At 53.0% G+C, this 25,506-nt stretch overlaps 2 protein-coding genes across 2 annotated transcripts in view; both read left to right on the top strand.

Annotated features, from left to right (window-relative positions):
• LOC123399756 (dynamin-like protein ARC5) overlaps positions 1-11,228 on the top strand; it is a 58,694-nt gene extending 47,466 nt beyond the window's left edge. The window contains exons 12-17 of the mRNA XM_045094138.1: positions 9,343-9,405; positions 9,489-9,589; positions 10,211-10,268; positions 10,357-10,689; positions 10,782-10,946; positions 11,040-11,228. Of these exons, the coding sequence (XP_044950073.1) occupies positions 9,343-9,405; positions 9,489-9,589; positions 10,211-10,268; positions 10,357-10,689; positions 10,782-10,946; positions 11,040-11,114 (795 nt within the window). The 3' untranslated portion in view covers positions 11,115-11,228. The remainder of the gene's footprint in view (positions 1-9,342; positions 9,406-9,488; positions 9,590-10,210; positions 10,269-10,356; positions 10,690-10,781; positions 10,947-11,039) is intronic.
• Positions 11,229-11,388: 160 nt separating this feature from the next.
• LOC123399755 (WD repeat-containing protein 44-like) lies at positions 11,389-16,110 on the top strand. The gene is made up of 8 exons (XM_045094137.1): positions 11,389-13,918; positions 14,031-14,387; positions 14,496-14,583; positions 14,658-14,815; positions 14,898-14,949; positions 15,032-15,114; positions 15,214-15,307; positions 15,405-16,110. The coding sequence occupies exons 1-8, from the start codon at positions 12,710-12,712 to the stop codon at positions 15,974-15,976; spliced, it is 2,613 nt and encodes an 870-aa protein (XP_044950072.1). The 5' UTR covers positions 11,389-12,709; the 3' UTR covers positions 15,977-16,110.
• The last annotated feature ends 9,396 nt before the right edge of the window (positions 16,111-25,506 follow it).

Below are 25,506 nucleotides of genomic sequence, written 5' to 3'. Positions count from 1 at the left end.
AGCTCGACGCCACCACACTCTCCGAGGCCGGCGTCACGACCTACGGGCCGGTCGACGCGACCGCCTTCGTCGTCTCCCTTCATGCCATGGCTGGCATCAAGACGGCAAAGACGATGCTGCTTCCGGTGACGATCAACGGGGAGCGTCTCACCGCGCTCGTGGACATGGGTTCGACGCACAATTTCCTATCCGGGGACGCCATGCGCCGCCTCGCACTCTAACCGGCGGGCTCGGAGAAGTTCAGCGTCACCGTCGCCAACGGGGACCGCCTTGCTTGCCAGGGGATGGCGCGACAGGTTCCCGTCCTCATCGGCGACGAGCCGTTCTCCATCGACTGCGTCGGCATCGACCTGGGTTGGTACGACTTCATCCTCGGCATCGACTTCCTGTCCACTCTCGGCCCCATCCTTTGGGACCTCGATGTGCTGTCCCTCATCTTCTGGCGCGACGGCGGCCGTTGCGTTCAGTGGACAGGCATCGGCGGCTCCGGCGCCGTGACTCCACAGCTCCAGTTGATGGCGGCCGCATTGGACGAGGCGCATTCCCTCCTGGCCGACCTCCTGCAGCAGCACAGCGACATCTTCGACGAGCCACAAGGCCTCCCTCCCGCGCGGCCCTGTGACCACCGCATCCACCTGCTGCCGGACACGGCACCTGTAGCCGTGCATCCGTACCGGTACCCTCAGCTGCAGAAAGACGAGCTCGAGCGTCAGGTGGCGGTCATGCTCGCGCAGGGCATCATCCGGATTTCGACATCGCCGTTCTCCGCCCCGGTGCTCCTTGTGCGCAAGCCCGACGGCACATGGCGCTTCTGCATCGACTACCGCCCCCTCAACGCCCTGACGTCCAAGGACAAGTTCCCCATTCCCGTCGTGGATGAGCTCTTGGACGAGCTACACGGAGCGCGCTTCTTCACCAAGCTCGACCTTCGCTCGGGCTACCATCAGGTGCGCATGCACCCTGACGACATCGAGAAGACGGCGTTCCGCACTCACCATGGCCACTTCGAGTTCCTGGTGATGCCGTTGGGCCTCTCCAACGCGCCGGCGACCTTCCAGGCCCTGATGAACGACGTGCTCAACCCATACTTGCGCCGCTTTGTGCTTGTTTTCTTTGATGACATTCTCATTTACAGTGCATCTTGGGCGGAGCACCTATAACACGTGGCCATCATCTTCAACGAGCTTCGAGCGCATCGTCTTCACCTCAAGCGCTCGAAGTGCTCGTTCGGCACGACCTCCGTCGCGTACCTGGGGCACGTCATCTCGGTGGACGGGGTAGCGATGGACGCGGACAAGGTCGCCGCCGTCGCCGCGTGGCCGATCCCGCGGTCACCGCAGGCGCTCCGCGGCTTCTTGGGCGTCGCCGGCTACTACCGGAAGTACATCCGGGACTTCGACCTCATCGCCGTGCCACTGACGCGTCTCCTTCGACGCGATGCCTTCTCCTGGGACGAGGAGGCGACTACGGCATTCGAGGCTCTCCAGCGGGCGCTCACGACGGGACCCGTCCTCCAGATGCCGGACTTTGATATGCCGTTCATGGTGGACTGCGACGCCTCTGGCATCGGCTTCGGCGCCGTCCTCCACCAGGGCGAGGGACCGCTCGCCTTCTTCAGCCGCCCCTTCGCCGCTCGCCATCACAAGCTCGCGGCCTACGAGCGCGAGCTTATTGGGCTGGTTCAGGCGGTGCGCCACTGGCGGCCTTATCTTTGGGGCCGGTCATTCCGTGTGCGCACGGACCACTACAGCCTCAAGTTCTTGCTGAACCAGCGCCTCTCCATAGTTCCGCAACACCAGTGGATCAGCAAGCTCTTTGGCTTCAACTTCACTGTTGAGTACCGCCCCGGCAGTCTCAACACGGTCGCCGACGCCTTGTCCCGCCGCGACACTGAGGATGTCGCGGACGACGTCGCCATGGCTGGCACTATCATGTGCATTCGCTCCGGGCCATCTTTCGCCTTCATCGACGACATTCGCCGGGCAACTTCGACGGCCGTGGACGCCCAGGGGCTGCGCCAGCGCCTTGACGCCGGCGAGCTGGACGCGCCCTGGCGCTTGGACGAGGGGCTGCTCCTACATGGCCGCCGCATCTTCGTGCCCGACCATGGCGACCTGCGCCACTAGGTCCTGACCTTGGCGCACTCTGCAGGGCACGAGGTCATGCAGAAGACTCTCCATCGTCTCCGTGCTGATTTTTACATCCCCGGTGATGGCGCGATGGTCCGCGACTGGGTGCGGTCGTGCGTGACGTGCCAGCGGAACAAGATGGAGACACTACGACCCGCGGGTCTACTGCAGCCGCTGGACGTACCCTCCCAGGTGTGGGCGGATATTTCCATGGACTTCATCGAGGGCCTTCCCAAGGTGGGCGGCAAGTCCGTCATCCTCATGGTGGTTGACCGCTTCTCCAAGTACGCGCACTTCATCGCCCTGGGTCATCCATATACAGCCGCCTCCGTGGCGCGGGCCTTCTTCGACGGCATCGTTTGCCTCCACGGTTTTCCTCGTCCATCGTCAGCGATCGTGATCCCGTGTTCACGGGACATGTCTGGCGGGATCTCTTTCGATTGGCGGGCGTGAAGCTCCGCATGAGCACGGCGTTCCACCCTTAGACAGACGGCCAATCCGAGGTGGTCAACAAGGTGATCGCCATGTACCTGCGCTGTGTTACTGGTGATCGTCCACGAGCTTGGGTGGACTGGTTGGCGTGGGCGGAGTACTGCTACAACACCTCCTATCACTCCGCCCTGCGCACCACGCCTTTCGAGGTGGTCTACGGGCGCCCACCTCCGACGATGCTCCCTTACGAGCTTGGGACGGCTCGGTCCGAGACGGCGGGCGACTTACTCCGCACCCGCGACGACATTCTGGCTGAGGCACGCCAGCGTCTTCTCCAAGCACAGCAGCTGGCTCGGAAGTACTACGATGCTCATCATCGCGAGGCGGAGTTCGCGGTGGGCGATTGGGTGTGGCTGCGCCTCCTCCACAGGACCACGCAGTCTCTGGACCCGCGCTCCAAGTGCAAATTGGGACCTCGCTACGCCGGTCCCTTTCATGTGCTGGAGCGTGTCGGCACACTCGCATACCGCTTGGAGCTGCCAGCTGGTTCTCGCCTCCACGGCGTCTTCCATGTCGGCTTACTGAAGGCCTACCGCGGGGACCCTCCTGCAGCGACGCCGGCCCTTCCTCCTACTTCGGATGGCCGCCTCCTTCCAGCTTCCGCACAGGTGGCAAAGGTGCTGCAGGCGCAGCAGCGTCGCGGCGTCTGGCATGTCTTGGTACAGTGGACCGGCCTGCCAGAGGAGGAAGCGACTTGGGAGAAGCTCGACGATTTCCGCCAGCAGTTTCCAGATGTTCAACTCGAGGACGAGCTGTTTGAGAAGGCGGGGAGAGATGTTATGACCGGTACAACGTACCAACGGAGGAGGCCCAATGGGCAGGGTTAATTACGGGCTTAGCCCAAGTTATCTTACCTATCTTAGAGTCCAAGTTATATTAGAGTCCAAGTTAGAGTCCAAGTTATCTAGGGTTTAGTGGAGGCTGTCCTCCTATATAACCACATGCACCCCTTCGATATTAAGCAGACAATAAACAGTATATTCTGTTGTCGTCTCCTGAGAGAGCCCCAAACCCTAGCCGCCACTCTCTCTCACGCCGCGACGGCGCCCAACCGCCGGCGCCGGCGTCCCCAACCTCGCAGCCCGCACTTCCACCCCTACAACCTACGTCCGAGACCTGGTAGAACCCTAGCCTCTGATGGATAAGTCTATGTACTATGGTCTTTGTGGGGCTGCAGCACATAGTCCTTTGTGGGGCTGCAGCACATGGTCCTTGTGGCTGTTAGGATAGAATCTTTGACCATCAAGGACTGGCAGTTAGGATAGCATCTTAGACTAGCATCTTAGCAGCATCTTAGCATATGCTTGGCTGGCTAGCAGCCTATAAATATGTATCCCCAACCCCTCAGGTTAGCATGGCATTTGTGTGAGAAATAAACCAACGAAAATTGTCCCAACTCTCCTAGTGTCATCCACAACTATCAATGCTCAGGCTGAAAGATCTAACAAGTGGTATCAGAGCCTCGTTATCTTGTACACTGAGCATTTCCTGCTCACCTCTCTCACCGGGAGCTGAGCAGCCTAAGCCGGTAGCAGCAGCTGCTCCGACTGCCCCTAGTTACCTCCCTCCCTCCGGACTGTCAAGCAGCAGCAGCTCGTCAGCAACAGCCTCCTCTTCACGCAACAGCCCCCCTGCAGCGAGCCATGTCTGCAGGTCGCTCTCAGCACACGGCTACCTCGAGCATACGGCGCCGGCAGGAGGCCGAGCGCGCCGTGGCAGAGGAGCGTGAGCGAGCAGCTGTAGCAGCAGCTGCTGCGGCAGCAAGGGTGTCGAGGCTGGCTGCAGCGGAGCTGGCAGCAGCCAGAGCAGAGGTAGAAGCAGCAGCAGCAGCGGAGGCAGCACATGAGGCTACGGCGGATGCCAAGGCACTCCGCGTCGACTCCGCGTCGACTCCGCGCCTGCGGACGACGGCGCCGACGCAGACCGCGCCAAAGTGGCGCAAGAGCGGATGGCGCAGTGGGCAGCCGAGCACGCCCTCGCTCCAGGTGGAGCTGCGCACGGCGACGGCGGCTGCAACGACCAGGACCGCGGCCTCTACGAGGTCCGGACTGTGGTCAGGGATGTTGGTCCCAGTGTTGGGTGGCCTACCCTCACTAAAACCAACTACGTCGAGTGGGCCGCGATCATGAAGATCAGGCTCCAGGTGCGGCGGTTGTGGGAGGCGGTCCAGGACAGCAACGTCGACCACCAAGAGGATCGACGGGCGCTGGACGCCCTCATCGCCGCAGTCCCGCCCGATATGCAGTTCTCGCTCTCCAACAAGCGGACTGCCAAGAAGGCTTGGGACGCCATCGCCGCGGCACGCATCGGCAGCGACCGTGCTCGCAAGTCCACACTGCAGGCACTTCGTAAGGAGTGGGAGAGCCTGGCCTTCAAGCCAGGTGAGGACGTTGATGACTTTGCTCTCCGTCTCAACACTTTGCTGCAGAAGATGGTGAAGTTCGGCGATGCCACTTACACCGAGGAGAGAGCTGTCGAGAAGCTTTTCCGGTGCATTCCCGAGAAGTACAAGCAGATGGCTCGCTCGATCGAGTCTTTGCTGGACCTCTCCACGATGACAATCGAGGAGGTGATAGGTCGCCTCAAGGTCGTCGACACCGACGAACCACAGCCTCCCTCGGGGCCCATCACCACCGGCGGGAAGCTGCTCCTAACTCGGGAGCAGTGGGATGCCAGCCTTGGTGACAAGAAGAAGGGGGAGCCTTCTTCCACGACGGGCGGCCGCAAGCGCGGCAAGCAACGCAAGGCGCGAAGGGGCGGCAAGGCACAAGGACGTGCCGAAGGTGACGCCCGTGGAGGCGCCAAGGAAGGCGTCGCTGGCAAGCCCAAGCCGGCACAGGACAACAGCTGCCACAACTGTGGCCGGCTTGGCCATTGGGCCAATGAGTGTCGACAACCACGACAAGGCCAGGCTCACGTCGCACAGGCGGAGGAGGAGGAGACGACTCTGTTCATGGCGCATGCAAGCATCGAGCTACCTTTAGTGACACCAGTCGCAAAGGCTCTCCTCCACCTCGACGAGCCAAAAGCACACGCTCTTCTCGGCGATGGCTCCGGGAAGGACAAGGCTGCGGGGTGGTGCCTCGATACCGGCGCCACCCACCACATGACCGGTCGAAGGGAATTCTTCGCCGAGCTCGACTCCGACGCGCGAGGCTCCGTCAAGTTTGGGGATGCCTCAGCTGTGGAAATTAAGGGCGTCGGCTCCGTCATCTTCACCACCAAGACGGGAGAGCACCGGCTGCTCACCGGTGTCTACTACATCCCCGCGCTAAGGAACTCCATCATCAGCTTGGGACAGCTGGATGAGAACGGCTCACGCGTGCTGATTGAGCATGGGGTCCTACGCATCTGGGATCGCCAGCGTCGCCTTCTCGCCAAGGTACCCAGAGGTGAAAATCGACTCTACGTCCTTGATGTGCAGGTGGCACAACAGGTCTGTCTCGCTGTCCGTCGAGACGACGAGGCGTGGCAATGGCATGAGCGCTTTGGGCACCTTCATTTTGAGGCCCTGAAGCGTCTAAGTGCCAAGGAGATGGTGCGAGGCCTGCCATGCCTCGACCATGTGGAGCAGTTCTGCGACATCTGTGTGCTGACGAAGCAGAGACGACTCCCCTTTCCCCAGCAAGCGAGTTTTCGGGCCAAGGAGAGGCTGGAGCTCGTGCACGGAGATCTGTGCGGCCCGGTGACGCCAGCCACACCAGGAGGTCGACGCTACTTCCTGCTGCTCGTCGACGACCTCTCTCTCTACATGTGGGTGATGGTCCTCGGCAGTAAGGAAGAGGCGGCGGACGCCATCAGGCGCGCGCAGGTTGCTGTGGAGGCGGAGAGCGGCCGCAAACTGCGCGTGTTGCGCACTGACAACGGCGGCGAATTCACGGCGGCTGAATTCGCGTCGTACTGCGCTGATGAGGGCATCCAGCGCCACTACTCCGCGCCGTACAGCCCGCAGCAAAACGGCGTCGTCGAGCGGCGCAACCAGACGGTTGTGGGGATGGCTCGGGCTCTCCTCAAGCAGAGAGGGATGCTGGCTGTTTTCTGGGGAGAGGCGGTGCTAACGGCCGTCTACATCCTCAACCGCTCGCCTACTAAGGCACTCGACGGCAGGACGCCGTACGAGGCCTGGCATGGGCGTAAGCCGGCGGTCTCCCACTTGCGGGTCTTTGGCTGCCTTGCGTTCGCCAAAGAGCTCGGCCACACCGGCAAGCTCGACGACAGGAGTACTCCGGGAGTCTTCATCGGCTATGCGGAGGGCTCAAAGGCCTACCGCATCCTCGACCCAGAGACACAGCGTGTGCACACGGCGCGAGACGTCGTGTTCAACGAAGGGCGAGGGTGGAAATGGGACAAGGCGGTCGACGACGGCTCGACGCCGACGTATGACGACTTCATTGTCGAGTACGTCCACTTCAAGGAAGCTGGGGGAGCAAGCAGCTCCTCTTCGCCGAGCACGTCTACCCCAGCCCCCAAAACTACATCGACTTCGGTACCTGCTACGCCGACGGCACCACAACCGGCGACGCCGCATACTCCAGCCCCGGCAGTCACCACTCCGGGCTCGTCTTCATTAGCACCAGCTCACGCAGAGCACAACCCGATGAAGTTCGCTTCCCCGCTCACTCACGACGAGGAGCGCATCGACGCGTGTCATAGCGGCGAACCGCTGCGGTATCGTACGATGGATAATCTACTCGGCGACCAGCCGGTGCCGGGACTGGTGCCACGCGACCTGGAGGCGCAGCTACAACTCGCGTGTGAGGACGGCGAACCTCGGTCCTTTGCAGAGGCTGAGAGAGACGCGGCATGGCGCGCCGCGATGCAGTTGGAGATGGATGCGGTCGAGCAGAACCGCACCTGGGAGCTCGTTGACCTCCCTCGTGGTCACCGCGCAATCACCCTTAAGTGGGTGTTCAAGCTGAAGAGGGATGGAGCCGGCGCCATCATCAAGCACAAGGCTCGCTTGGTGGCCCGAGGCTTCTTGCAGCAGGAAGGAGTCGACTTCGATGACGCTTTCGCTCCCGTGGCACGGATGGAGTCCGTGCGACTTCTCCTTGCGCTAGCTGCCCAGGAGGGCTGGCGTGTCCATCACATGGATGTCAAGTCGGCATTCCTCAACGGCGACTTGAAGGAGGAAGTCTATGTGCATCAGCCACCGGGATTTGCGATCCCTGGCCAGGAGGGCAAGGTACTCCGCCTGCGTAAGGCTCTCTACGGCCTACGGCAGGCACCTAGGGCGTGGAACGCCAAGCTGGACTCCACGCTAAAGAAGATGGGCTTCGAGCAAAGCCCGCATGAGGCGGCCGTCTACCGACGGGGCAGTGGAGGAAATGCCCTGCTGGTGGGCGTCTATGTTGACGACTTGGTGATCACCGGCATCAAAGATGCAGAGGTGGCGGCGTTCAAGGAAGACATGAAGGCCACCTTCCAGATGAGTGATCTGGGGCTCCTCTCCTTCTATCTAGGGATCGAGGTGCACCAGGATCACTCCGGGATCGCGCTTCGACAGTCCGCCTACGCCAAGCGCATCGTTGAGCTAGCTGGGCTCACCGACTACCACCCAGCTCTCACTCCGATGGAGGAGAGGCTGAAACTGAGCCGCGACAACACGACGGAGGAAGTGGACGCTACGCAGTACCGACGCCTTGTGGGGAGCCTTCGCTACCTCGCCCACACACGGCCGGACTTGGCATTCTCCGTGGGCTATGTTAGTCAGTTCATGGAGCGACCGACGTCGGAGCACCAGCAGGCAGTGAAGAGGATCGTCCGCTACGTGGCAGGGACACTCGACCACGGCCTCCACTACCCTAGGTGTCCGGGGGCGGCACACTTCGTCGGGTACAGCGACAGCGACCACGCCGGCGACATCGATACCAGCAAGAGCACGAGCGGGATCCTCTTCTTCCTCGGCAAGTGTCTCGTGAGCTGGCAATCGGTCAAGCAGCAGGTGGTGGCCCTGTCCAGCTGTGAGGCCGAGTACATAGCGGCCTCCACCGCCTGCACTCAGGCGCTCTGGCTCGCTCGACTGCTTGGTGATCTCCTCGTCCGAGACACCAGAACGGTGCAGCTCCTGGTGGACAGCAAGTCCGCCCTGGCCTGGCAAAGAACCCCGTTTTTCACGAACGGAGCAAGCAAATCCGACTGAGGTATCACTTCATCCGCAGCTGTTTGGAAGAAGGGAGCATCGAGGCGAGCTACATCAACACCACGGACCAGCTCGCAGACCTGCTCACCAAGCCTCTTGGGAGGATCAAGTTCCTCGAACTCTGCTCCAGGATTGGGATGATTCGACTCTCCCACAAGACGACGTACAAGACTTAGGGGGAGAATGATGGATAAGTCTATGTACTATGGTCTTTGTGGGGCTGCAGCACATAGTCCTTTGTGGGGCTGCAGCACATGGTCCTTGTGGCTGTTAGGATAGAATCTTTGACCATCAAGGACTGGCAGTTAGGATAGCATCTTAGACTAGCATCTTAGCAGCATCTTAGACTAGCATCTTAGCATATGCTTGGCTGGCTAGCAGCCTATAAATATGTATCCCCAACCCCTCAGGTTGGCATGGCATTTGTGTGAGAAATAAACCAACGAAAATTGTCCCAACTCTCCTAGTGTCATCCACAACTATCAATGCTCAGGCTGAAAGGTCTAACAGCCTCTACCAGCTTTCTCTGATTAATATGTCCCTTAAATTAAAATAAATCTTCTCTTTTGTCTGGTGCAGTTGAGTTTTAGGCTGTTGTACATACTGAAAAGACTGAGTCCGATATCTGTTTTTCTGCTGGAGGTACTAATCTCTATCCACGGTTTATTTAATTCATGTATTTTTATTTTTTTTCCATTACTAATGCTCTGGTAGAACTCCAACAGAAGGACGCTGAGCACTTTAGCAGCCATGATGTACTTGTGAAGCGTGTCCAAGCTGCTTTCAACAGGTTTGCTGAATCTACAGAGCAATCGTGCCGTGAAAGGTGATGGTGTTCTCAATTCCAATACCTTTAAATTATTATCTTTCAGTTTATTGGTTGTGTGCACTCTAGTCACATTATATTGCAAAATCAGTTGCAACTAACTCCTTGAGGCTTGTTCCAATTAAATATATGTTTTAACATTTCCTCTTGTCTACAGCCATCATATTAACATTGCGTTGTTAAACTAAACATCTGTTTGTGACTCTATCTAGGAGGTCTTAAAGTTGTTGTCTAACTTAGTAGTTACATCAATTTATGACATTAATGTACATTTCCTTCAGCGACGCTTCCTATTGTTATCTAGTAGCAATGTTGGCACTTGGCAGCCACTAGAATGCCTGAATCCTTCGCCAACTGGTTATTTTCTCCAGGCTTCCTTTTCAGAAATTTATTCACTGATGTTGTTAGATGTCCTCCTTTTTATGTAGCAAACCATATCCGCACCATATCAGTTGCCTCCATATGATGTCTGTGCGTTATATTCAGTGTATTCCATAGCATATATTGCAACCAGTGATGTCAGACTATTGTCTCACGGTGCTTTGTGGTACCACAGATGCATTCTTATGTTTTGTTTTTATCTGTTGACCTAGTATTTTCATGTTCTAATATGTAATGCAGATGTATGGAAGATTTGGAGAGCACCACTCGTTATGTTACCTGGTCCCTTCATAACAAAGTAAATTTATTGAAATTTATTTACTTGGTAATTAAAACTAGTTAATTTTTATCGGCTTGCCTAATGATATATGCCACATTGGATACAGAACCGTGCCGGATTGCGACATTTTCTCGATTCGTTTGTTGCACCGGAGCAATTATGTGCTAACACACATACTGCCCACTCAGCTGGGCTGCATGAGCAATCCTCTGGGTTGAATGACAATAAACAGGATAGACCAAAGGGAGAGCTGAAATCTAGTCATCCTTCAGACTCAAATCCATCAGGTGGTGTGTCAGAAATGAGACTGGTGGATCTCTTGGACAGCACGCTCTGGAACCGAAGGCTGGCGCCCTCATCTGAGCGACTTGTGTATGCACTGGTTCACCAGATTTTTCATGGGATCAAAGAGCATTTTCTTGTCACTACAGAACTAAAGGTCTGGATGCAGTAAACCTTGCACTTTCTAGCCGTCTAGACATGTTCTACTTATGTTGTTAATGCTTTGGCCCATTCATTATGCAAACACAGTTCAATTGCTTCCTCCTGATGCCAATTGTTGACAAATTAGCGGCTCTTCTACGTGAAGACCTTGAATCAGCTTTTGAAAACGATCTTGACAACATCTTGAGTGTCACTCGACTGCGCCACTCACTTGGGCAGAAGAAGCGAGTGCTAGAAATCGAATTGAAGCAGGTAGATAGTCTCTGAAACCATTCTAATTAGTCACTTACCATATAGCTACCTTAATTATCAGTCTTCAACCTAACATTTTGCTCTTGAATTCAGATGAAGTGTTTAAAAGAGAAATTCACCGAAATAAGTAAGAAGCTCAATTCTCTCCAGGTTAGACAACATGCCTAAGGTAGGGAGGCGGAGTATTTCGATGTTGCAATAAACTAATAATAATCCACCTTGTGTGACTTGCTACCGGTACTTTACTTTATTCAGACGTAAATATGAATCATTTCCTTGATCTGCTCTACTTGTCAACGTGTATGCACATGTTTCAATCATTCCATAAAAACTGTTCCTCGCAAGTGGTGTAAGCTTGAGATGTTGCTTAGTAACTTTAGCATGATGTGAAAGAAAGAAAGAAAGAAAGAAAGAAAGGGCAATCTCAACGGATATTCAAGTTGGCTCTAGGAGCATATGCTCAAATGGAATGATTGAAACACACATGTATTGTTAAAAATGTATTTTACAAATGTATTATTTAAAAAAAAATAGATGTATTCGTTGTCACACTTAAATGGCACATGCAAATTTACATTCTTGATGGCTTACTATATCTCTCCCGTAAAAAGAAAGAAAGAAAGAAAGAAAGATGGCTTGGGCTTGCTACATCTGGTTTTGTTTGGGATCGAAGTAGTTGCTGTATTTTGATTTGATCCTTAACGCTGCTCATTGCCCAATGCCCATGCACGTCGCGACTCTTTCAAACCGAGCCCACCCACCTGAAAAGAGCAGTACCGGGCGTCAGCGCGCCGGTCTGAACGCTCGCGCCGGTCACAGCACAGCCGTGAGATTGGGGGTCCTTTGACCGTTAGATCTCGTCTCGTCCTCAACTTCGAGCCATGAACGCGAGCGTCTCGCTGATCTCGTCCAACGCGCGGCAGCGCTCCCCACCCCTCCCCTCCCCCCTACCCCCTGGTGGTTGAGGGGTTCTTCTCCCGTCGTCCCATCTTGCCGGACGTCCTTGCCGCCGGTCGCCGTTCTTGCAGAGCCAACAAATGCAAGCACCTTGCAGGCCATCCTTGTCCGTGGTTGTAGCATTTTTCATCAACGGTTGTAGCATTTCATCAAGGCAATGACCGTTTGCAACTTTTTATATGTCTAGTTGCAGCTTTTTTCAGCAACAGTTGTAGCATTCCGTCATGGTGATGACCGCTTGCAGCTTTTTATATATTTGATTGCAGCTTTTTCATCTGGGTTTGAAGCTGTTTTAGAAAACCGTTGAAGCAATTTTGGATGACGCTTATACGCACGGCCCGGTCATGGCGGCAGGGGACGAGGATGAGGTCGGAGACTGGATCCGGCGATGCGAGCAACCGACGGGGGTGGGAACGTCGATGGGGGCAGGGACCGGCGATGTCGACGGCAGCAGCGCAGGGGCGCACAGATGATGGACCTCTGCCATGATGGACCTCTGCCATGCGCCTCACCACGGTGAGCCGCCCAGGATGAGAAAAGATCGCACGGACCGCGTGAGCCGCCCAGGATGAGAAAAGATCGCACGGACCGCACGCGTCGGGAAACGTTCGGCCCGCACACGGACGGAAAACGTTCTCTCATTGATACACGTCCACCTCTCAAATCACCAACCTAAACTTGGCACAAGCAGCGTCACCACCACCCTCTCCGTCCCTCCCATCTCTCTCTCTCTCCCTTGTCTCCGCGCGCGCGAACCACGGTGCTATGCCACGCGCATCGGGCACGGCCAAGAACTCGACGTCGAGATGAGGGGCGCCGACGGCGAAAAGGAGGCATTCTTCCACTGCCTGGACCGCGTGCCGTCCGGCATCCACATCGACACCGACCACCCCTCCGACGACGACGATGACGAGGACGAGGAAGAGGCCCGTGGCTCCTTCTCCTCCGCCATGGGCGACCGCAACTTCCAGAGCTTCCGCCGGGCCCAGGCGGGCATGCTGGTGGAGGACGAGGACCAGGAGCCGGAGCCGGAGATGGAGGACGCGTCCAAGTACGACATGTGGATGTCCGACGAGCCCATGTCCATCCAGGAGCGCCGCCGCCGCCTGCACCAGGGCCTGGGGATGGTCAGCAGCCGGGACCTCGCACTGCGCCGCCACAGCACCAAGAAGCGCTTCGTCGACGTGCCACGGAGCGTGTCCAGGAGGATGCAGCAGATGCCACCGTCGTTGCCCGTCGCCAGCACCCCGACTCCGAGCGTTGCCGCGCCGCCGTCGGGGCTGGCCGCCGCGCGCGACATGCTCAAACAGCGGCCGGCCAAGCCTATCACGAGACGCCGGTCGGACGGCTTCCTCGCCGTGCGAGATGGCTCCGGAAAGGGGCCGACTCCTCTGCGTCGTGCTCGCTCCTTGCTCAGCCCGCATGACCCCTGCAGCAGCTCACTCATCGATAAGTTTAAAGCGACACGTGATATGCCCATGCCCGCCGTGGCCATGCCGGCGCCCGCGGATAAAGGCACCAAATGCGACGAGGAGGATGACGGCGGCCAGACCAAGAAACAGGACAAGAGCAAGGAGGGCGCCGTCATGGCTGCTGCGCCCAAGGACCAGAACCAGACCGGCGTGCAGCTGGGTCTGGAGGAGATCGAGAAGTTCATTGGCAACACCCCCATCATGAAGCACCTAATGCGCCGCGGCCCGAGCCAGCACCACAGCCAGCCAATGCCGCCGGCTGCAGCCGCGGCAGCTGCACCGCCCAAGGGCGACAAGTCGGCGGCCAAGAAGAAGGGCGGATGGTTCAAGAACATCAAGTCAGTCGCCACCACCATCGGCTTCATCCAAGACAATGGTAAGCCGGTCCCAGCCCCCATGGCCACAGGCGCAGCCCCCAGTCCGGGCCCCGCCAGTGCAACCGTTCCATCTTCCTCCTCCTCCTCCTCGACGTCCACGGAGAAGCTCAAGGTTCAAAATTATGGCAAGTCGAGCAAGGAGCTTACTGGATTGTACATGTCCCAGGTGAGTACCCTACCGAGACCGAGAAATGCCTGCACTGCATCTGCGTGCAAGAAACTCTTAATAATCACGGTGTCGGTGTGTGTGCTGTGGTGTGCAACAAACAAACAAACAGGAGATCCAGGCGCACGAGGGGTCCATATGGAGCATCAAGTTCAGCGCGGACGGGCGGCGGCTGGCGAGCGCCGGCGAGGACTGCCTGGTGCGCGTGTGGGAGGTGGTGGAGACCAGCGCGCCGCCGAGCTCCGTGCCGCAGGACGGGTCCCTGCCCCCTCTGCCCGGCGGCTCGGACGGATCGTCGTCGCAGGCGCCGGGGCTGTCCAAGAAGTCCACGACCAAGGGCGGCAAAACCGTGCTCCCGGAGCACCTCGTGGTCCCCGACAAGGTGTTCGCGCTGGCCGAGCAGGCGCTGTGCGTCCTGGAGGGCCACGAGGACGACGTGCTGGACCTCACCTGGTCCAAGTCCGATCAGGTCTTGCCCATCTCTCTCATCATGCATATCACGCATACTACTAGCATATTTCGTCCAAAAAAATAAAAATACTCACGCATAGACACGTACGGCTTCTTGTCGCCGCAGTTGCTGTCGTCGTCCATGGACAAGACGGTGCGGCTGTGGGACACGGCGAGCAAGGCCTGCCTGAAGAAGTTCTCGCACAGCGACTACGGTGAGTGACCGTGGCGCCTCTCATCTCATACTCCTAGCTATTCCTAACAGCAGGGAGGGACCGACCGTGTGCAGTGACGAGCATCCAGTTCAACCCGGTGGATGACCGATACTTCATCAGCGGCTCGCTGGACGCCAAGGTGCGCCTGTGGAGCATCCCCAACCGCCAGGTCGTCGACTGGACCGACGTCAACGAGATGGTCACCGCCACTTCCTATTCCCCCGACGGCCAGGTACGTATACGTGTGCCCCGGCGCCGTCGACATTTCTCCAGGCCCACATTTCTCTGACACGCCGTCGTTGGTTGTACCTAAGGGCGCCATCATCGGCTCGCACCAAGGGAGCTGCCGGTTCTACAAGACAGCAGGTACGACTAGTACAATTTTGCATCACGAAATTCAGCAGGTATCTCATGTTTTGCTTAATCTCGCGGCGCGGCGCGGTTACAGACTGCAAGCTCAGCCCGGAGGCGCAGATCGACGTCCAGAGCAAGAAGCGCAAGTCGCAGGCCAAGAAGATCACCGGATTCCAGGTTGGGTTGTATGCAGTGCACCACACCACAATTCTGATTGATTTTGCCATGACTCTATCCAGTATCTAACGTAGACTGCTCATCCTGGACGGCATCCAGTTTGCCCCGGGGAACCCGTCGGAAGTGCTGGTCACCTCCGCCGACTCGCAGATCCGCGTCTTCGACGGCGTCACCATGGTCCAGAAGTTCAGAGGTATCTCTCACTTAAATAAATACTATTTTTTTCCAGCAAAAAGAAGAAGATGAAGAAGAAGAAAGAAAGAAAGATGACAAGTGAACAACGAACGCAGGATTCAAGAACACGAGCAGCCAGATCGCGGCGGCCTACACCTCCGACGGGCGGTACGTGGTGTGCGCGAGCGAGGATTCGCACGTCTACATCTGGAGGACCACCCGGAGCGCGCCCGCCGCGGCGGCCATCGGCATCGGCATGAAGCCCAAGACGTGGTGCACCATCCGCTCCTACGAGAACTTCTACTGCAAGGACGTCTCCGCCGCCATCCCGTGGACCCACTCGCCGTCCCTGCCAGGCAGCCCGCAGTCACACCATGGCGTCGTGTCGTGCAACGACGAGGTGTGCAGCATGGCCAGCCACGCCGCCAAGCCGGACGTGAGCAAGAGCGGCGAGCTGAGCAGGGTGAGCAAGAGCGGCGAGCTGAGCAGCCCCGCCGCGCCGTCGCCATCGCCGCACTCGGGCCCGCTAGACACGCGGCACGCCAGCAAGAGCGGAGCCAACGCCTCGGACACCGGCAACGCGTGGGGCTTGGTGGTAGTCACGGCCACCTTGAGCGGCGAGATAAGGGTGTACCAGAACTTCGGGATGCCCTTCAGGATCAAAGGCCAGGGCAATCTGTTTTACTGATCCGCCCAGCCTAATCCTTGCAAATTTAATTAGCAAATGCTATGTGGACGTAACATGACCTGGGGACTCGTTTTCACCACCTTGTGTGCGACTCGTTTCAGCTAGATTATCTATAAGTCCGAGTTTAAGTGTAACGATGGAAAGTAGAAGGATTTCCACACTTCAAAAAAAGACCAACGCTATTTTTACGCACAGATTCTACAAAAAAGTTACTTACTCAGTTCGATCCAACGACGGTTAGCTTATGTAGAGTTTTAGACTTTTAGTAAATCTCTTATATAAACAAATACTCGCCTTGTCTCGTAATATAAAACCGTTTTTAGAATGCTTTTACATTTGCATTATTTCTTAAATGTAACGATTTTGGGCACAGAAAGTAGGATGAATCCCACGCTTAATAATAGAGAAAATGTTTCTTATCGGACGACTCATCACGCGTCATGTCGGACACGTGTGCGATGTTTGATCAGGGACATATCCAGGTCTACAATTCGTGAGTGCGGCTCATCATGGGCATCGCTTTCCTTCGTCCTTATCCATTTCTTTGTATCATTTTCAATCATCTTTTCATTTCTTCGTAATCTGACCAATGTCGGTGATCTCTTCCCACGGCCACCTGCCCCGCATGCCTTCTCTTCCTGCTTGATGCCGCCACCGCCTACAACCAGCACGCCGTCGCCCAACATGGCACCTCGACACTGATAAAGGCGAAGTTGTTCCTGTCTTTTCATGAGATGCGACTATCATTTTTTGATGAAGTAGACTTTGACGATACGACTACGAACGGTGGAAGACATCGCGCCTTAGCAATCGCAAAAGAAACTCCGAGAGGTTATTGATCACGCCGAAGCACGGTCAACCTGACCACGAGGGTCTGTTTCCTGCACGCAAACGAAGAACAAGCAAAAAACTGAAATTGCAATCTGGATATTGCGAATATACGAGGAATGCTTTATTGATGAAAGTGGGGTTCTATGACGTCTTTGTCTGGTCCTAGAACACAAACGAAGGACGCGAAGTTGCAGCTATGGCGAACTTGTAATCTAAACAAAACACAAGTCTAAATGGTGCCCTAAGGGCTGTATATATGGGGAAATAGAGGGGAATTTCGTGGCCTCTTGGAGGTGGGGTCCGAAACCGGCCCTAACTTAGTTTCCCCACACATACAAACTCTAAAAACAGCCTATAATATGGTATTTCAAAATCACATGGACTCGGCCCAAAAATAAGGTGGCGCAACACGAGTAATAACATACAAACGAAATTTGTAAAGTGATGTCTTTAGTATTTCGTCCAAGCCTTCATGCTCTCGTTATAGTGGCTTTAAAGTGCGAAAATCACCACTCGAAGCTTTATTGTTCTTTCCCGCGCGCGCACCTTCTTCTCCATGCTTGTTCTCGCTCCAATGGTCATCCTTCTTGTCCATGTGAGGTCCTTCATTCATAGGTAAAACAAAAGTATCTAACTTAGACAGCATCATATGTTCATAAATATTAGAATGATTTCCAAGAAACGAAAGTACCTGGTAATTCAATTAGCGTGCGCGAGCTCTGACAACTGGTCATGTATGTATATCAGCAGGTGTTGTGGGTGTAACAATGGTATTGATGTCTTCATCAGACACCATCTCCCTTGACACAGCAGTGGGATACCTCTCTGACCCGCCCATGGCCTCCCTCTCCAATCCTACCGCTTCGAGGTGGTCATCCATGTCGTTGAAGGACTACCCGCGAGCGACGTCGAGCGTTGGTGCGAGGCCGTCGACGTCACCTTGAGTGGCACTGGTGAGCGTTGGTGAGAGTCCGTCGGCGTTGCCATTAGAGGCGCTCGCGCGACCTATGCTGCAAGGTGGAGCGCGTACCACCATTGCTACTATCAGCACACGACGTTGATACAACCGAAGACCATGGATGTAGGAAATCCTCGATGCATTCGGCGTTTCAGACAATCCAATTTTCCAGGAAGCCAAAACAATTTTTTTTTGCTCGAACCAGCCACAATTTTTGCTACCATCGTCTTTTGATTTTGCTAGAACTAGCCCACTTCTTTTGATGCCATGGTCTTTTGATTTTGCTGGAACTAGTCCTAAATTTTGCTACCACCATCTTTCGATTTTGTTGGAACTAGTCCTAATTTTTGGTGCCACCATCTTTTGATTTTCATGGAGACAACTCCACTTCTTTTTCAACCACCATCTTCGGATTTTTGCTGGAACAAGACTATTTATTTGCTACCATCATGTTTTGATTTTGCTGGAACCAGTACATTTTTGTTGCTACCACTGACTTTTCATATTGTTGGGACCAACACATGTTTTTGCTACAACAGTCTCTTGATTTTGCTGCAACGAGCACATAATTTTGGTACAACAGTCCCTTGATTTTGCTGGAATCAACACATAACTTTTTGCTACCACCGACTTCGGGTGTGAGTGACGACGTTGTCGCCATTGATGCTACAATCAGGGGGTGGGCAACACCGGTGAGGAAACGATGTTGTGGTCGGAAAGCAAGTGGGCGCCAAAACAAGCGACGATCTATTTTGTGGTTGAGATATACAAGTTGACCAGATATGAAGAGTACTACCTCTCTTGCGGTGATGTGTAGGCATCTGGTGATACATTGTGGGTGGTGCGTGTGCGATGGTTGTCGGCGGTATGGAAGCATATCTGAGACGACAGACGGCGACATTGGGGGATAAGTCCCATTACGGTAGATGAGGCGTCTGTAGGAGCGGCCCCGACAAGGTGGACGACAGTGTGGACGAAGCGATGCAAGGATCCTCGTCCGGTGTCGTGGATGGGAGACGTCGATATCTTGCACTGGACGACGGGGTCGGGGTAGCGGCTTTGGTATGGTGGAGGATGGTGTGGCAGACGGAGGAGGCTGGCTAGGGTGGAGAGGGTGTTTTGGCACCGATGGTGTATGAATTGGGAAACGGAGGGGGGGAGGGGGAACCATGTATTTGGGATGCGCTTGTCTGAAATGTGGAGAAAGTTACAAAATTAGTTCCTGTTTAAAATTTGGGACATCAGAGCGATATTTTTTGGTTGGTGGAAGGATTGGTATAGTTGACTAGGGGGAGGGGTGAATAGGCAACCAACATTTTTTATCCTTTCTTAACAAATTAGGTTTAGCAACAAATAGGTTGTCCAGATATGCAACTAGGTGAGCAACCTATATGATGCTAGCAACAATAACAATACAAGCAAGCAAAGAATACAACAAAAATATATCTTGCACAAATAAAAGGTAAGAAGTAACCCCAAGTGGAGTCGTTAGAGACGAGGATGTGTTAACGAAGTTCCTTCCCTTTGAGTGGAAGTACGTCTTCCTTGGAGCGGTGTGGAGGCACAATGCTCCCCAAGAAGCCACTAGGGACACCTTATTATCCTCACACACTCACGCAATGCGAGATGCCATGATTCCACTAGTGGTGCCTTGAAGGCGGCAACCAAACCTTTACAAACAAGGTTGGGGCAATCTCCACAACTTAAGTGGAGGCTCCCAACACCACCACGAAGCTTCACTATAATGGATTGTGGCTCTGAGGTGACCTCAACTGTCTAGGGTTCTCAAACACCCAAGAGTAATAAGATCTGCAAGGGATTAGTGGGGGGATCAAATTTCTCTTGGTGGAATTGTAGATCGGGGCCCTCTCAACCAAACCCTAGAGAATTAACAAGTTATGTTGGCTAGTCAGAGAGACGAGGTGGAAATGGAGCTTAGAGAAGGAAGAAGTGGTCTTCTTTGGGAAGAAGACCCCCTTTTTGGGAAAAGATCCAACTGTTACCCCCTCTTAGCCCGCACACAAGTTGTACTACCGCTCATGGGAGCGGTACTATCGCTCATGGGAGCGGTACTACCGCTTGGGTCGCAGTGCTCGCTATGCAGTGCAATGGCATGAAGCCACGAGGTGGTAGTGCCATCGGAGCGGTACTATTGCTCGCCCAAGCGTTACTACCACTGGGGTTGCAGCAAAGGGCTCCTAGAGGCACGATAGAGATTGGGGACGGAGGCAGTACCGCTTAAGCGGTATTACTGCTTACAAGCGGTAGTGCCTCGCCCCACTGCCGCCCTACCTCCATTGAGAGTTCTAAGGTCCTGAAGGGGAGCGGTAGTTGGAGTGGTAATGACGGGCGGTACTACCGCGCCGCACTATCTTCCCAGTACCGCGTAGTCAGACATGAAAAGTCGAGACCCCCAGAGGAAGTGGTAGTACACACGACACTGGACAGGGGTACTACCGCATGTAGGTAGTACTAACACTTGCCCAGAGCGGTACTACCGCTTATAGGAGGTACTACCGCTTGCCAGAGCGGTACAACCGCTTGGGGCCTTCACGACCTCAGCAATCTACCTAGAGGAGCTACTCCATTGATGCGGGAAAGGAACAAGGGTGCAAATGAAAGTGTGTACGTGTTGATTCCACCCAAACCTTTCTGAAGTATACACTCTCTTAATAGTACGGTTCTCCTAGGACTCAATTCCACCAAAAACGAAACGTGGGAAACTAATCGTCTTCACTACTATCCCCGAGGGGGCTCGGATCATCTTGTTCCATATGATAGATTATCTGAAAGGCTTAATGCACACACACTACTGCAGGAATGCTTAGTAGTGGCGGGTGCAAAAAGGCCATCAGTGGCGAGCCAGGATCCTAGGGGTGCCCGCCACTGACCTCTTGCCACTGCTATAACCACATTAGTCATCTGTGGCGGGCGCCCGCCCGCCACTGCTAGAGCCTCTGTAGTGGCAGCTGATGCTAGTTGGCCCGCCACTGTTACTGCAATCTGCAGTAGCGGGTTGTCGCTAGTGCCCGCCATTGATCCATTCACTAGGATTAAAGTAATATTCGAAAGTAGTCGTTGTTGACACACATTAGCATAAATGAAAGAAACACGTGGATGGGTTTATATATACCATTATTGATGACCACTTGAGTTCAAACAGATAACTAGATTTCAAAGACCTTACAATTCCAAACATAACTGCTAGATGAGACCAATAATGATAAAACTATTAAACCTTAAATTATAGCTTAATTTTACTATTATACTATTAGTGAGCACAATTTGATGGTGCAGAATCTGATGATGGTGGGGACATTCTCGGCGGAAGTATCCCGACAACACTTCCCCATCGGTCTCTTTCAGTTGGGCACGAAGATGTCACTTGTTGTCGCGCCCATTCCATAACCAAATGCTCACACGCGGCATCCAAGCATGTTCTGCAGTGTTGGCCTTCAAGAAGATGACGTCTTTCGCAACTTTTAGTTGTGTTTCAGCACAACTCTTGCACATATTGACTTCGTGCTCCCATTGACTACACTGAGTCTGCTGGAACGTATTCTCCGCCTCTTTTAGCTCCCGCATACAATCTCTCCATTTGAACACTTCATCATCAATCCTTTTTCCCTGCACCACCAACTTCCTCCGCCACTTCAACTCTGGTTCACGAGAACGTCTAGGAGCCATGGAATCCCTTTAAATGTTGTCAAACGAACTGCATATCATTAAATATTTACATGTGCAAATTTTGGCATGACATTTTCTTAACAATGGACATATTAAGTGCAAGAAACTTGGTGAAAAAGAATTTAATCAACTTTTGCCAAATCATTTGCACTCAACATATGATTTCCTATTAAAAAACTTGGCACAAATTGTATTCATGAAACATTTGAGATTAAATACTAGCACACATAGGAAACTTGCCCAAACTAACTAGTATCTGGCTCCACTAATTATGCAAAATTATTCTAATATGTTTATTGCACAATACGAGAATAGAGCAAGATTATATACCACCGTCATGCCATGGAGGAAGCCGTCGGAGAGAGCGACCGTCGCACCAGAGTTTGGCCGCCGTGCGCGTCCGTCGTGTAGCCATTGGGTGCAGGAGCACCATCAATGACGCGAATCATGCAACATATGTGGAGAGGGGGCCTACCTGGAGAGGCGAGGGTGGCGTTGTGTGGGCCGGATGAGAGCAGAGGCGAGAGGGGTTTGAGGAGGGAGCTAAGTCTTGGGGAGGGGCGCGGCGGATCTAGCGGACGAAGATGAGGACATCGGGTAGAGAGAGTGATGAGGTGTTGTAACAGCCCGAGACCGACGCTTCACAAGATTCCCCTTTTATTTGGTCGCCGCCGTGTGATTATTTTATTTGTCGCATTCATCATCGCATCATGCGCATCATCTGCATTGTGTCGGCACTCCGTTCTCGTCAGTTTTCAAAACTTGCATCCGTTAGTAGTTGTCGGTTCTCTTTGTTCTGTCGTTGACCGTTTTTGAGACCAACCACACACACATGCGCCCGTGGCATCATTACTATATTTGTATATAGAAGTGTGTTTAAAATATTCTCGGAGTGGGTTGAAAGTTGGCGCGCGGTCTTAATATAGTGTAGCTAGACCGCTTGTCAAATTTCATCGTAATTAGAGTCTGTTTATTACCCGAACGGTCGATCGTAGCGGCATCGCCATCGGTTTATTGCCAGATGTTTTCGCGTTTTAAAACTCTATCATGGACCGCACCATTTCCCTCTCATCCCCACATAGCCCAACTACACAACCACCTAGCCCATCAAAAACCCCCACCTCCGTTCGTGGCCATCAAACCATCATCACCTAGCCCATATATATAAACTCTATTCATCACCCAGGGTGGAGAATAAATTATTCCTCACTCGAGGTAATTTTACGACCATTTCATAAATAAATTAAATTTGAAATGCAAATAGATACATTTATATTGATTAACTACGGAAAATTTTCCATAAGAAAACAAAAATATAGATCATAAGACCAGAAAAATCGCATTTTATGTATAATTTACACTATGTTTGTAATTTTATGTGATATAAAATATTTTTTACGGTGACTATGTATTTTATTACGGTCTCTTTTTACATATGAGATAAGATTAAAATTTAAAAAACGTAAAATTATGGTGTATTAATGTGAAAATAGAAGGGGGTGAAGAATAAATATTCTTCATCCAGAGTGACGAATAGCGCGATCCTATATATATATATATATATATATATATATATATATATATATATATATATAACATATCTAATCCATTTTGGACAACCTAAACCTAATCCCTAAAAATTCTCTACTTGTCCCATCAGCGCCGCGCCGCCAACCCTCGTCCAATCTTCTCGAACCTCGGGATTTCCCGTGTCTCCCCGATCCAACATCCATCCAACGAGCGTCGCTCTTGCTGATTCCGCTAGATCCTTGTAACGCCCTGGATGCGACCCTATCCTTAATTTGGCACGAGGGCCTCGTCAGGGATAGAAGCGCATCTCGTCGTTTCGCAAGAATGGATATCGTTACAAGTACATGTACTGAAAAGATGAGATATATGGAATTGGCTTACACTCGCCACAAGCTACATCAGAGTCACATCAATACAATACATAAATATCACGAAGAAGAGTAGGGTCCGACTACGGACGAAAACAAACGAGAAAAGAGAACGACGTCCATCCTTGCTATCCCAGGCTGCCGGCCTGGAATCCATCCTAGATCGATGAAGAAGAGGAAGAAGAAGCAACTCCAAATGAGCAACCAACGCGCTCACGTCAAGTAACCTTTACTTGTACCTGCAAGTGGTGTTGTAGTAATTTGTGAGCAACAGGGGACTCAGCAATCTCATTTCCAAAGGTATCAAGACTAGCAAAGCTTAATGGGTGAGGCATGGTTAAGTGGTGAGGCTCCAGCAAGCGACTAAGCTTTATATGAGGTGGCTAACTTACGAGTACAAGAATAAGAGGGGGGATATTCTACGCATAGCGGACGTGAACTACTGGTGATCAAATGAATGATCCTGAACACCTACCTACGTCAAACATAACCCCACCGTGTCCTCGATCGGAGAAGGAGCTCACGAAAGAGACAGTCACGGTTACGCACTCAGTTGGTAAGTTTTAATTAAGTTAACTTCAAGTTGTCAAGAACCAGTGTTAAACCAAGTTTCGACGTTGCCACATAACCGCGGGCACGACTCTCCGAAAGATTTGACCCTGCAGGGGTGCTCCAACTAGTCCATCACAAATTACCACAAGCCGCATAGAAATCCTCGATCACGAAGCTCGCGATCTCGTCGGACTCCTTAGTGGAAAACCTCAACTCTGAGATTACCCAAAGCATCACCGGAATCCCGATGCACAAGACATTCGTCAAAGGTAAAACTAATCCAGCAAGGCCGCCCGGCGTGTCGACGATCCCGATAGGAGCCGCGTATCTCGTTCTCAGGACACGACGGATAAGCGACGCGTACGGTGGCCTGATAGAAATCACCCAAGTTTCCCTGGTATGGCCCCGCACAATGCTCTGTTTTGGACCATCACCATCAGCACTGTCCCTCCCTGTATTATGTAGAATTACTCCTCGAGTTCATGACGCCCTATGCTTTTCAATATTAACAGAATTATTATGTTGGTCGAATATAGTACTAATGTTGGGCCTTGCCAAACCATCTTTAATCTAAAACGAATTATCAAGGGGGTCCCCATAACAACCCCGATCGTGTTAGGAGCGCTCAATCATGGAAGATAACACCGGTAACCGAAACTAAGGCGATAAAGGTGGAACAAAACACCAGGCTAGAAAGGCCGAGCCTTCCACCTTTCACCAAGTATATAGGTGCATTAAATGAAATAGCATTTAATATGGTGATATAACAAGGAACCCATGTTATCACATGGAAGCAACTGCACCTGCAACTAGCAACGCTAACACATGGTTAAGCAAGCGGTAACATAGCCAATCAGTGGTTTGCTAGGTTGTGAACAGGTTGAAGGTTTTTCATGGCAATGTTGAGAGGCTGATATTTAACAGGTGGTAGGCAATGAGACATAACGATAGAAACGGTAAAACTAGCATGGCAATGATAGTAATGGTATTTGGGGAAAGGGTCATCTTGCCTGAGATCCCGCTTGGAAGAAGAACGACTCCGTGAAGCAGACGAACCGATGTAGTCGAACGGGTCCTCACATTCCGACACGCTTGCGGAACTCTATCGAGACGAAGCAAACCGGAAACAAGAATCAACAAACGATATACACCACACGATGCACAACACATATGATGCATGAACGGTTGAATATATGCAAGACATGGCATGTCAATTCACAACAATCAAACACTACACATTAAGTGAAGTTCAATATGCAACGAGTTGCATATTGACGAAACTCCACATATGAATTATTTAGTTGCATCCTGATTAGGTACACGACAATATTAAATGTGTTTAAACATAGCAAGAGATGAAGCGTAACTAAACTATCTATCTCGGCATTTTAAATGAGGCCGGAAATGACATATAGCATCTCCGAGCTGACCCCACACGTTAAATTATAAATCTGCCCAGATCTGAACTAACATGTTTTAATATTTATTAAACAACAAAATAAATAGGTTCATGTGATTCTACGCGTCGTTACAATCAATTTACACATAGAGAACATCTCCAACGGAGCTACAGTTCCAAAGATACGAACACCACAAGATATGAT

Source organism: Hordeum vulgare, chromosome 5H, assembly GCF_904849725.1.
Source record: "Hordeum vulgare subsp. vulgare chromosome 5H, MorexV3_pseudomolecules_assembly, whole genome shotgun sequence".
Taxonomy (NCBI): domain Eukaryota; kingdom Viridiplantae; phylum Streptophyta; class Magnoliopsida; order Poales; family Poaceae; genus Hordeum; species Hordeum vulgare.
The sequence above is the reverse complement of the archived record's forward strand: the minus strand, read 5'-3'. Positions and strand labels throughout refer to the sequence as shown.

Coding starts and splice junctions, on each gene's coding strand:
- LOC123399755 (XM_045094137.1), top strand. CDS start 12,710: ATGAGGGGCGCCGACGGCGAAAAGGAGGCATTCTTCCACTGCCTGGAC. Junction 13,919..14,030: donor CTGGATTGTACATGTCCCAG/GTGAGTACCCTA, acceptor ACAAACAAACAG/GAGATCCAGGCGCACGAGGG. Junction 14,388..14,495: donor CCTGGTCCAAGTCCGATCAG/GTCTTGCCCATC, acceptor TTGTCGCCGCAG/TTGCTGTCGTCGTCCATGGA.